General features: G+C 46.4%; 3 protein-coding genes across 4 annotated transcripts; 1 reads left to right on the plus strand and 2 right to left on the minus strand.

The window, feature by feature from the left end:
- The first annotated feature begins 3 nt into the window (after window positions 1-3).
- Window positions 4-10,535, plus strand: LOC136185340 (succinate dehydrogenase [ubiquinone] cytochrome b small subunit A, mitochondrial-like). Of its 2 annotated transcripts, none has more exons than XM_065972461.1 (6): window positions 4-33; window positions 9,762-9,821; window positions 9,872-9,916; window positions 9,967-10,123; window positions 10,176-10,397; window positions 10,447-10,535. In XM_065972461.1, exons 1-5 carry the CDS (start codon window positions 9-11, stop codon window positions 10,372-10,374), a joined length of 486 nt encoding a protein of 161 aa, XP_065828533.1. In that variant the 5' UTR covers window positions 4-8; the 3' UTR covers window positions 10,375-10,397; window positions 10,447-10,535. The 2 variants fall into 2 exon arrangements, with proteins under 2 accessions (XP_065828533.1, XP_065828524.1); XM_065972452.1 differs by lacking the exon at window positions 4-33 and adding an exon at window positions 9,639-9,710.
- Window positions 2,428-3,875, minus strand: LOC136185320 (kelch domain-containing protein 8A-like). The gene is made up of 3 exons (XM_065972431.1): window positions 3,621-3,875; window positions 3,447-3,565; window positions 2,428-3,393 (listed from the first exon to the last, which is right to left on the minus strand). The coding sequence occupies exons 1-3, from the start codon at window positions 3,736-3,738 to the stop codon at window positions 2,575-2,577; spliced, it is 1,056 nt and encodes a 351-aa protein (XP_065828503.1). The 5' UTR covers window positions 3,739-3,875; the 3' UTR covers window positions 2,428-2,574.
- Window positions 8,815-9,655, minus strand: LOC136185330 (succinate dehydrogenase cytochrome b560 subunit, mitochondrial-like). The gene is made up of 5 exons (XM_065972441.1): window positions 9,593-9,655; window positions 9,479-9,544; window positions 9,273-9,430; window positions 9,059-9,222; window positions 8,815-8,994 (listed from the first exon to the last, which is right to left on the minus strand). Exons 1-5 carry the CDS (start codon window positions 9,604-9,606, stop codon window positions 8,890-8,892), a joined length of 507 nt encoding a protein of 168 aa, XP_065828513.1. The 5' UTR covers window positions 9,607-9,655; the 3' UTR covers window positions 8,815-8,889.
- Window positions 10,536-12,537: the final 2,002 nt, after the last annotated feature.

A 12,537-nucleotide genomic window follows, 5' to 3' on the forward strand; every position in this document is an offset into this window, starting at 1 on the left:
CTCCTTTCATGGCCGCTTTAGCGAGGATTTCGGGTAACTTGCTTAGAGAGTAGTACCTGCAGCAGAATCTTACTTTGTCTGTAGGTGTCAACTCGCGTTGGGACGTTGTTGTCGCCTCGCCATCCCCTCATCATCGATGTTCGGTAAGAACGAAACGATCCTTTTACGTAAGCAGCTAATATTTAATCTGCAGCTATAAAAGCAACTCATTCGGAAAACCAACAAATCGAACGGGTACGATAGAAGATTCGTTCTCCTGACCCGGGTATAGTTACCGCCACTCCGCCAAAGAGCGCCGTCAAACATTGGACGGCCGAGCGAGCAGTCACAAATCGGATTCTTCAGCTCGGCTTTCGTCGTCGGATCCCATCCCGTCGTCGATTGGGGCCTTCATTCCCCTTCACAGCTATTTGTCAGTTCTTCTCGATTCGTAGCGCACCGAGAAGTGAGTTGCAAGGCATTAGGGGGTCTCAGTTTGATCATTACAGACTACATGTGAAAGGGAATCCTCGCCGTGTGAGCTGGGCTGTCATAGGCACGTCAAATGAAACATTGTCTACAGGGCTCAAAGATGACAAGAAAACTCATTCTACCTGCAATGCGCTAATTCTTGACGTCCTAATTTTCACGTATCAGAGTATTTTACTGATTTGTTACCACTTGGTTCTCAGGCAAACTAAGACTTTTTCCTCCCAGAACGTCCAGTTGTGGAGTCATCTTATTCTACGGCCGAGAGAGCATGATTGCAATTGCCGGTTCAGTGCAAGTCAGTGAGAGAGTTTACCTGAATCGTCTTTGTCTTCAGTCTGAGAATCAAGATTAAATGTAATGCGGCAATCTTGTTTAAGAAGTACAATATGATACGACGAACAGAGCAAATACGAATCTATACTATAATCATACTAATACATTACCACTCCCCCCAACAAACAAGTATTGTTTTTTCTGTTTAATACAGTACTTAAGCTAAACGCGAAAAGATAACGTAATCTCTAAGGAGTTTTAAAAATGTCTTTAGCTGTAGTTTTCAAGCGTTCATCAAGCAAAGCCTTGCACAAGACTTCAACGGTAGCATCTTGATCCTTCTCCTCCTTCCACGTTTCAAGCATTTGATAGGCACACTCTCTTGTGTCTGGTGAATAGTTTTTGTTTATCATATCAATCACTTTTTTGTCTAATTCAAGCCTCCTTGCAACAAACTTCCACGAATCGCATATTTTCATGCTGAGGTCAATCAGTTGCCTTGTTGTTGGCTCTCTAGGGCCAGCGACATTTGGACCTGTATCTGTGGGCGCATTATGTGCCTCAACTGTGCTTTTTGATGCCTCAACTGTGCTTCTTGATGCTGCTTCTAGTTCACGCCTAGCTGTATCAACGTCTCTTTGAGTTGGCCTTATAACTGTCCAGTCACAGTGATCTATTTCATTTTCGTTAGTTAGAAACTGTCGTTTAAAATTCCTCACGGTAAGGTGTAATTCGAGGATGTGGGTGGGTGGGGTTCGCTTCCTGTTCTCAGTAGTCGACTACTTATCCCACTCACCAAATATGACAAGAACAACAACGTAGATTCGAAAGCAGACCCAGAAAACCTGTTGAGTCTTTAACATTGCAGTAACAAATGCTCGCGCGATGTCTCGTGATGCATTGTGTAACTACACATCTACTATGCCGGCTAATTCCGTTATGCACGTAAGTGGGAAATATTTTTGGCGTAAAATGTCTCGTCAGTCACACTGCAAATGTCAACGGGATAGACTTGATTTGTTTGTCAACTGTGCCGTAGTCAGCTTTGCCGTAGGGAGTAAAAACTCCGTCAACTGTGCCGTAGTATAACTCTGTAAACTGTGCCGTAGGGAGCCGTAGCCGGGACGGCCGGGACTGCCCGCCCCTTTGGCGGGCCTTTGCCTAAAATTAAAATCAACGTGTCATGTGATAGACTTTTATGGCTTATTTCGAACGCGAGAAAAGTTTCTTCGTCGAAAGAACTGACGTAGCAAGTTAAACGTACGAGAAAGACTGCGTTCAGCAAGTTTTTAGAAAATCGGGGCTCCAATGGGAAAAAGCCGTCGTTTCGAAGCATAACTTCATTCAATTCGCTCCAACGTAACTCAAGTAAGTACGAACAAAGACTGCGAAGCAGTGCGACTTACTACGAGCGAAGCAGAACGCTTTTGGGAGGTTCGTCGCCGTAAGGTAGTTGACCTTCAGCCCTTCGCTGTCTTCGCACCTAAGGAAGACGTCAATCCACTCCCTTAGTTCAGCCCACACAGTAACGTACTACTGCAACGAAACCTGCAGCGACGCGTAAGCGTCGATTCGAGCCTAGAATCCATGAAATAGAAGAGATATTCGAATCGAGGCTTCGCCGTGTCCATGCAGTGTTCAATCTCGTGGCATGTAGGCTATACTAGTAACTGGAACCCGTCGTCAATTTTCTCATATACAAGGCAATCCACAAAGATAAAAAATGAGTAAAACAACGAAGAAGACGCCATCTCTTGTATCGTAAAAACTTGTAGGTTTACTGTCATTAGCACAGAGAAGTCAATATATAAATTTTGTATATAGAAAATTTCACGGTAGTTGAAAGCATTCCACTAGGTCACTTGAGCACCATCCACCTACAACAAACAACTTGTCGTCTTCCGTTGTGCACACACCGTGATGTAAACGCCTTTCCTCCATTGAGGGCAGTGGAAACCAACTGTCAGTTGCATTGTCATAAACTTCGACAGCGTTTGAGGATTTGCCTTTGCATCTTCCTCCAGTTGCAACGAGTTTGTCGTACAGAGATGATAGATGACACATTGTATTTGTTGTGGGATGGATACTCGTCCAAGCTTCTGCCTTCAGGTCAAAGCATTCGACATTAGTGCTACCCGAAAGGCAAACTCCGCTTCCAACGTAGAGCTTGTTATCAATAGTCGTAAGTGAGCATGAGGAACGTCCACAACTCATATCCTTGAGTTTTATCCACTTGCTTGTTGTGACGTCAAGCACGCTAATAACTGGTTTTGGATTAAAATAACTGTCTGTTCCTCCTACTACGTAGATTTTATCCTTGTGACCAATCGCAGACACGCAGAGTAGTTGATGATTATTTGGTAATACTGCTAGCACCTCTGTGCTATTTTCAATTTCAGAAATATGTCTAGACACATTTCTGTCATCTTCGATAAGACAGTATCCTTTCTCGTTGCATTTCATTAGTCGACACATGTTTACGCTAACTCGCGAGTCTTCCCACTTGTTCTCTGCAAAGCGATACAGATGTCTTTTATCAGTAGCAATAGTAATTGTGCCATTGATCTCTTCTACGCGTCCATAGCAAGTGGAACACTGAGACAAAGGTGATTCTGCTGCTTTCCAGACAGTTTCTGTTTGGTGTGGTTTCTAGTGCAAAGCAGAACTCGTGTAAAGGCTTTCAGTACTGTATATGTCATTACTTCATATTTATGCCTCAGTCCCATACAAATCATCTCTGATCCTTTTCGTAGTTTCACTTGTTGAGCATTTTCTTCTTTCAACTGGAAAATTTGACTAGCAAGATTGTCATCTGACTTTTCTAAAGCAAACCACTGATCTCACAGCATCAAATGTGGATACCATACCATCCATACCTTTCTCGACTGGCATTTCAAGTATTTTCACTATATGGCTCTGACATTCTGTTTCTCTTAGAGCAGATACGAATGCTTCGAACGCCTCGCTGTTTCCTTTTCGCGGTAGAATATCCATGAGTAGAGCTCGCGCCTTATTGCGCTTGGTTACAGATGGAAGACGTAGGTACTCCCAGTCGTCGCGTGTGATCAATCCTCGTGCCGTCAGACGATCGAGAAGCTCGCCTTCGACGTCGAAAACCCCTACGAGAAGGTCCAGGCGCGGAACGACATGTCTATCCCACGAATTCATTCTGTAGGCAGGAAAGATTCCCCGGGACTTCCCCTGGCGCGCCCCCTTGCGCAGCCCAGTTGTTACGTTACCTTGATGGCGGCAGACTACGGCTCCGAGAACCCGAGCAAACTCGTCGAACTTTGTGCCGAGTTCATATGTCGAAACTTAGACACATTTACTGCAAAATCGCCGAACGGGACCCCCTTCCTTCGAACGCCATTCACTCTACCAGTCGTCATCGTCGAAACGATCCTATTCAAGTTGAACGAGCTCTTCATCCGGAACGAAAACGCAATCGCAACCCTTCTCCATCCATCGACATGTCCACACGGCCTTCGCCGACTCCGTATTCCAGGCAGTCTCGTAGGTCCGACCGGTTTCGATCTGGCGTCGAAGAGTTGTCATCTCTTCGACGTCAATCTCGCCTTTTGTCGCCAATTGAATGATCAGAAGATACTCCACGGTCTTCTTCCGTCGTCCCACACTCTCAGGTCTTTGAATCTCGGTCACATCAAAGGTCAACTTGGGTTCGAGAAGCTGGAGGAATTTCGTGAACTGAGGGATCTCGATCTTTGCGTGACCGACGTCGATTCAGTGTCATTGAAGAGAGCATGTTCGCAAATGAAGAGCCTTCGGAGTCTCGACGTCTCAGAAACACCCATATCAACTTTGTCCGTCCTGACATCTGTGTCTCATCTTTCTGGCCTACGATCGTTGAGCGTTCACGGACTTTCTCTAGAAAAAGATGAAGTAGTCGAATTACGTGCTGTCTTACGCGAAGTTCTAAAGAATCTGACATTTTTGGACGTATCACTTGTGCCATTGGAGAAGGAGAAGGCCAACGTTAGTTCCGAAGATCTAGTATCAATTATCTTTTCCGAAAATTCGTCCTTGAGAGAATTGGACATTTCTTCCTGCGAAATTCCACCGGCAAAACTAGTCTCAATGATTTCCTCGTCTCCTATACGGTACCAGCTGGAAGTCTTGGATTTATTCGATAGCGACCTTTGTGACTACGAATTGGTCAAGGCAGTAGCTCCACAACTATATATTGCTGTGCTGAAGAGAGATGACGGCTTTGACGATGCAGCATTACAGCTGAGAGTCCTAAAGCGTCCATTCTATCTATTGGAAACGTTCAGCCCACCTTATTCAATTCAAGATGGTCAGAAAAGCGAGAGATTCTGGCGAAGTTACGGCGACCTTGCACTTTTTTTGATGCATAATTATCAAGACGACGATTTTGACTTGTGCGAACACGCCCTAGACTTCCTGCAACTATACGGCAACGATCCCGGTTTGAATTGCGCTTCATTTGTCGCACGTTGCATCGATTTCGCCGTCGCCTGCTCTTCCGGCCAACGTCATTGGGCCATCGAAATTCTTGAATTATTCATGCCGGCTGTGCGCCGTCGCAAAAAGTGGATACGTCGAGTTGGTCTTCTTCTAGTCGACCTTTTGCGCACTTCTCCTTCTGATTTGATTGTTTATGAATGCCTTCATCGTCTTGTCCATTACAATTCGGCTGACGTCTGCTATTATATTGCCTTCGAATGCGGTGCAGCACGCGTCGTTATTCGCACGTTGACCAGACTCGTCGCGGATCCGTCGCCGTGCGCGCACGAAGCATCTATATTGACGTCGATACTCGCCGCACTGACGGACGGCGTGCCAAAGAGCGGCGACGAAATAGCGAGTCTTGGCCCGGACGTCGATCCCGTTCAGTGTGCGGCAAACTGCATCGATCGATTTGCTGACGTTGGTGGCGTGATTGAGTGCGTCATCTATTTCCTCGGCAACGTTGTCGAAAGTCCTCACGGTTTTGCTGCAGTTGTGAATAATCCCGACGCCGTGAAGGCCGTCTTGAGCTGTCTCGAGCCGAAGACGGGCGACGCTCGAGCTCTTTCCGTTTGCCACTTCATGGCCGTTCTTCTGTCTGACTACTCTGGCAGTTTCTGGTTGGAGCCAAGTTTTCCGTCGCGCGAGCACGTCTGTCGTCTTCTTTGTGACACTGTTGACGGTATGGAAGTCGATCCGCAGGATTCTCGCGATAAGGACATTCGCTATGAATCTATTGATTCTCTGCTAAATTTGATGAAGTGTTCTCATACTGGTCTAGTTCGGTATTTTGGACTGTGGATGCTTGCTAGTTTATGCTGCAGTAATTCTGGTAATCACTACGTCAATTGCTTGCGCGAAAATGACGAGGCGGGCATTGCTGTTGTAAGAGACGTTGATGTGGATCAGGCAAGGGCTGATCATTTCAAAAAGTGCCAGAGTATCATATTGGGAAAATATTCTAACTAGTACTGTGGCAATTAACAGCTTTCAACAGTTATCGTTTACTGCTTGTGTTACTGATAGATCTATCTGCAATTTCGTGCTGGAATGTTTTTTTCTTGATTTACTTTCTAAGAGTCATTTACAACTGCCGTAACACAAATTAATTTGTCGGCACATGGCGGACGTCTCCGGCTCGGAGAAGCCGATCACGCTCGTCAGTCTATGCGCCGAGTTCATTTGTCGAAACCTGAACAAGTTCACTGCAAAATCGCCCGACGGGACCCCTTTCCTTCGAACGCCATTCATTCTACCAGTCGTCATCGTCGAAACGCTCCTATTCAAGCTGAACGAGCTCTTCATCCGGAACGAAAACGCAATCGCAACTCTTCTTCATCCGTCGACGTGCCCGCAGGGCTTGCGTCGACTTCGCATTCCAGGCAATGTCCTAGGTCCGACCGGTGTCGATCTGGCGTCGAAAAATTGTCATCTCGTCGACGTCAATCTCGCCTTTTGTCGCCAATTGACTGATCAGAAGATAATCCACGGTCTTCTTCCGTCATCGCGCACTCTCAGGGTTCTGAATCTCGGTCACATCAAGGGTCGACTTGGATTCGAGGAGCTCGAGTCGTTCACTGTATTACGAGAGCTAGATCTGTGCGCGACCGACGTCGATTTAGTGTCGTTGAAGAGAGCGTGTGCGCAAATGAAGAGGCTTCAAAGTCTCGACGTCTCGGAAACGTCGATATCGACTTTATTAGTTCTGACGTCTGTGTCTCATCTTTCTGGTCTGCGATCGTTAAGCGTTCACGGGCTTTCTCTAGAAGAGGATAAAGAAGTCGAATTACGTGCTGTCTTAGGCGAAGTTCTAAAAAATCTGACATTTTTGGACGTATCACGTGTGCAATCGAAGAAGAATCCCAGCACCGTAGATCTTCTATCGATTATCTTTTCTCAAAATTCGTCTTTGAAAGAACTGGACATTTCTGGCTGCTGGCTTCCACTGGAAAAACTAGTCTCAATGATAACTCCGTCTCCTATGCGAAACCAACTGGAAGTCTTGGTGCTAATTGCCAACGGCTTTTTTGACCGAGATCCCTTTCTGACGGCAGTTCAGTCAGTAGCTCCGCAGCTGTGTATCGCCGCATTGGACCGAACTGACGCAACTCTTGCATTGCAACCGCGATACGTAAAGCGACCATTTCATCTACGTCGCATTTTCACTGAGCCCGAGGCCGATGGACTGGGTCAAAGAAACGATGAATTCCAGCGGATGTACGGCGAACTTGCCCTGTTGTCTTCATACTGCTATTTCAGTAAAGGTCGGAATGACGCATTGACGCAAAGCATTTCTCTCGGCTTGACTTCATTTCTCCGCCTCAAGAATAACGACTACCTATTTCTCGATCGTCGTCCGTGCAATCACGCTTCGACAGTCGAACGCTGCATCGATTTTGCCGTCAACAGCTTGGGATCGCATTGGGACTTGGATCCCTTGGAGCCCAGCGTGATTTTCAACATCGTGCTAGCTGCGCGCTTTTGCGTCAAGTGGTCACGTCGAATCGGTTCCTTTCTCGTTGACGTTACAAAAACGTTGTCGAATTGGATGCCTCCTCTCAATTGGCTCGGGAGTCTCGTCCTGTTCAGTTCGGCGGACGTTTGCTCTTACATAGCCTTTGAATGCGGCGCAGCGCTCCTCCTGTTTCGAAACTTGTCTAAAGTCGTTGCTCATCCGGTATCCTTTTATAATGTCGCGTCTCTTTCGTTGAAAATACTCGTTCATCTAACGGACGCCATGCCGACGAGCGGCGACGAAATAGTTCAAATTGGCCCGGACGTCGATCCTGTGCAGTGTGTAGTTGACTGCATTGACGAGTTGGACGACCGCTATATAATTCAAAACGCCGTCGACGTTCTCGCCAATGTAGCATTAAGCCCACGTGGTCTTGCCGCCGTTGTAAAAAATCCTCGCGCTGTTAATTCTGTCTTGGGATGTCTTGATTTTGACTGGATTGCGTGGAAGACGGCGGCAGGTGACAAGCTGGCTATTTCTGTTTGTCAGTTCATGGCCGCTATTCTTTCTGACGATCTTAGCAGTTTTTGGTTGCAGCCCGGTTTCCCGTCGCGCGAACGCGTTTGCCGTCTTCTTGGCGAGAATATTGATCGTTTGGAACTCGAACCTTCACTCTGGTCACGCGATGGGGCCACCCCTAATGTACCTCTTTTTCCCCTGCTCAAGTTTATGAAGTGTTCTCATGCCGGTATAGTTCGGTACTTCGGACTGTGGAGGATCGCCAGTTTATGTGTCGGTGATATGGCCTATCGTCGTCTTAATTACTTACACGAAGATGATCAGGTGGGCATTGCGACTGCAATGAACATTGCTGTGGACCAAGAAAGAGCTGATGATTTCAAGAAGTGCCAGGAGATCATCACGGTGGCATGTTATAATTACAACCATAACCTCTTTCTGTGACAGTTGACGCTCTACTTGTGTTATGAATTTCTGGAGTTTCGTCACTGTTGCAAATTCTCCCATTCTTTGCCTATTTTGCTGCAGTGCGCTTTCTGTTTGTTTTGAGTTGATACGCATTTTTTTGTTCTGCATAAAAGCGAGTCATAAATTGTGAAGCAATGGTATTGATGATACATTATTTATTCAGATACGCCATGCATACAACGCTACAACTAAAAGTGTAAATGACATGAGCACAGCTAGTATGACGCCAGAAAGGCAGCTACCAATCCAGATATAGCAGCCACAGTCCACGCCGAAGCCTTCATAGTCGGTTTCGAAAATCCTTGTCCAAAATCCCAACTCTGTCAATAGAGAAAGAATTAGAGTACATATACTGTACCTCGTTGACATAGAAACGTTACTTACCAAATGACGCAGGCCATTGAAAGAATGAAATGCAAAGATCCAGGCAACGAGAAACTTTCCGGGCACGATCACGAACCAGTGCGGAAGATGCAGCCCTTGAAAGAACGTCACAACCGAATCCCAGTCTCTCACAAAGAGATATCCAGCCGATAGGCCAGCAATAGCTGAGAAAAATAAATCAAAACTCCGTATGTATGCAAAACGACGTTATTACATAGAGAAAGGCCCGTTCCCGTGATGCGATGAAAGAGGGACATGTTCATATTCAACTCCCATTTGTAGATTGTCAGGTGAGGCGACAGGGGACGGCCGAGGCGTCGGTTTTTCTCGAAGAACGGCTCGGTATTCGCGTCCGTTGCGAGTCCCGTCGACCTGCATGACAGTTTCAGTCAAAAATGCTCATCGCGGTGACGCGAGTACCTCGGTACGAATGCCACGCAGCATCGTAGCGCTTGAAAGGGCTGATAGAGGGAGCCGCGCGAGAGTCTAGATGCCATTCACGTCGATTAGATCAAGAGAATGCTTCTAGCGTACCTGGCGAGAGCCATTCTTTGTTTTCGGGTACGGGCTTGTAAACGCACGTGACTTCTAATCCGGCTGTAACCGCTGAGGCTGTTTTCTCCTTTCATGGCCGCTTTAGCGAGGATCTCGGGTAACTTGCTTAGAGAGTAGTACCTGCAGCAGAATCTTACTTTGTCTGTAGGGTGTCAACTCGCGTTGGGACGTTGTTGTCGCCTCGCCATGCCTTCGTCATCGATGTTCGGTAAGAACAAAACGATCCTTTTACGTAAGCAGCTGATATTTAATCTGTAGCTATAAAAGCAACTCATTCGGCAAACCAACAAAATCGAACAGCGGGTACGATAGAAGATTCGTCGATCTCTCGTTTTCCTGACTCCCGGATATAGTTACCGTCACTCCGCCAAAGAGCGCCGTCAAACATTGGACGGCCGAGCGAGCAGTCGCAATAGCACAAATCGGATTCGTCAGCTCGGCTTTCGTCGTCGGATCCCATCCCGTCGTCGATTGGGGCCTCGCCATTTTCATTCCCCTTCACAGCTATTGGTCAGTTCTTCTCGATTCGTAGCGCACCAAGAAGTGAGATGCGAGGGCTTAGGGGTCTCAGTTCGATCATCACGGACTACACGCGAAAGATATTCGGCGACTACGTTCAAAATATCGATGGATTGAGAAAGGGAATTCTCGCCGTGTGGGCGGGGCTGTCGTTGGCTTCGTTCGCCGGACTCGCCTATTTGAATACTCACGACGTGGGCGTGTGCAAAGCCGTCTACGCTCTCTGGACCCAGGTGCAGTGATGAAATCTCGGAGGAGAGATAAGGTTTGCTCAAGTACACGCCTATTCCAATAAAAAGCAACGTCATCTACAGAAGAAAACGTGATCTCACTCCGTCAACGGCGTATGTACTACTACTACTACTCATTGACGTAATGTTCACAAATCTAAGTATTTTACTGATTTCTTTGTCTCCCAGCCGCTAGCTCCTTTGACCGTTGTGCAGGTGCCATGGTGAGCATGTCTGCCTGCTCTTCGAAGGAAACCACAATCACGACACTTCCTTATTCTTGTATTTTGTACATTTGGACGACTCTGCTTCTAGGTCTCTACCACCATTGGATTCTTCCTGTACATTTACTAGCTATGATTTCTCCATTGTTGCTGAGTCCACGGATTCCACACCTTGCACGGTCTATTTTCCATCTACCGCCTATGAAACGATTGTCCTCAATAATAGACGGAGAACGGTTAAGCCGTTTCTGACTTAGTTAATTAAACAGGTCGTGAATGTAGACGTTTGATTCAAGTAGTCTTCCCTTCATATCCTCAAGAATCTTCTGTAGTACTGTATGCGTGAATGTACACATATCAACCCGCGTAGCTGGTCATTTGAGACGAACATTTCTGTGTGTAACGATTGCTATGTGGCTGATGAAATCACGTCACGAGCGGGGGTGAGAGTTTGCGTTGGCAACACGAATGAAATTATTCAGTTACGTGGAAAAGGCTATAGACAGCCATAATGTAATGCTTGCAGAGTCTATCGTCTCTACGTCAAATCAAAGCAAACTGTAATCAAGTTGATTGAATACTTTGCCGTCCAACTTTTCATTCGATAGAACGTATTTTTCTGCAACGAATAATATCCACAAGCGAGCGACTAACGGTTTTCACCCAGAATACATATAACACGGAATTGATCGCAAAGTTTATTCGTAAAATAATGAAACCGACTGCAACAAGGTCGACGTGGAGCAGAAATAATCCGATGATGTACGGAGCAGGAAGAATAGCGTTTGTTGAAACAACTACGACAACGTACCAAAACGTTTTTGAATTGACAATTGACGGAACAGCGCTTGAAGAGCGCACGCTGGCATTCCGCTGAATAGCCCGAACGCTTTGCAGAATCATAACAAAACAAATTGCAGTCAGTGTCACAGGAACGGCATACGAAATTCCGTGGTAGAAAATTCTGAAGGAGAGGTACTTTTTGAAATCTTTGTGATCGATTTCACATGTATAGACGCCTTTCATGGGAATGTAACGAAAACTGTATTTCGCCCAGGTGTAGAAAGGCAGCGAGGCGATGAAAAGTCTAACAGCGCACGTGAAAGCAATTGCAATCGCCGCCTTTCGAGTTGTGATGCTCGGACGGAACGGATGGGCAACCATTGAGTAGCGATTATAGGCTATGAGAACAGGGCCCCACATTGACCAGAAAAATTGAAAGTGCCAGATAGCCTGAAAAGTCTTGCAAACTATGGCATGAACAACAACTTTGATTTCGCTGTCAACGTCAGAAAAGGACAAAACTGTTAGACAAATGCCGATAAATACGGCAATCAAGTCAGCGATAACCAGATTGGTTAGAAAGAGGTTTTCACCCTTGCGCAGAGCGGGTATGCGAACTATGGCAGCAAGCGCAATACTGGAAAAGATAAACTGAACCACTGTCGGGATGATAATGGCGAATTGAGCTGAACCAAGTGTAGTCGGCTGGGTCTCATTGAATGTGGAATTTAGCAGGACGGTTGAGTTGGAACTGAGATCCGAGTCGTTCATTCTTAGCTGTGAATCGCGCACGAAAAGTGAAGGGGAACGTGCGAGGCGAAGTGCAAGGAGCGAATGATGCGTAGTACCTCGTGCCAATGCGGTAGGTGGGTATCCAAGATTAACACATGATTGGTTGGATAAACAGATTATCCGTCACGCTGCCGCGGAAACCGTGCCTGACCATAAAACGCCGTAATCGGCATAACTGTCATTAGCAGAGAGTCTACCAGTGCAATCTCAGACCGCCTGATTAGCTATGACTTGGTTGTGCCATAGATAAAATATTTTATCTATGGTGCTACCTCCAGACATCTTCATGCCGAAACGAGAACGCCTTTTCTATCTCTTGCACATATCAACTGGTTGTGTGAGACGAATATAATGCATGCACACAGGCAACAACTAA

The sequence above is a fragment of the Oscarella lobularis genome, chromosome 1 (assembly GCF_947507565.1).
Source record: "Oscarella lobularis chromosome 1, ooOscLobu1.1, whole genome shotgun sequence".
NCBI lineage: Eukaryota > Metazoa > Porifera > Homoscleromorpha > Homosclerophorida > Oscarellidae > Oscarella > Oscarella lobularis.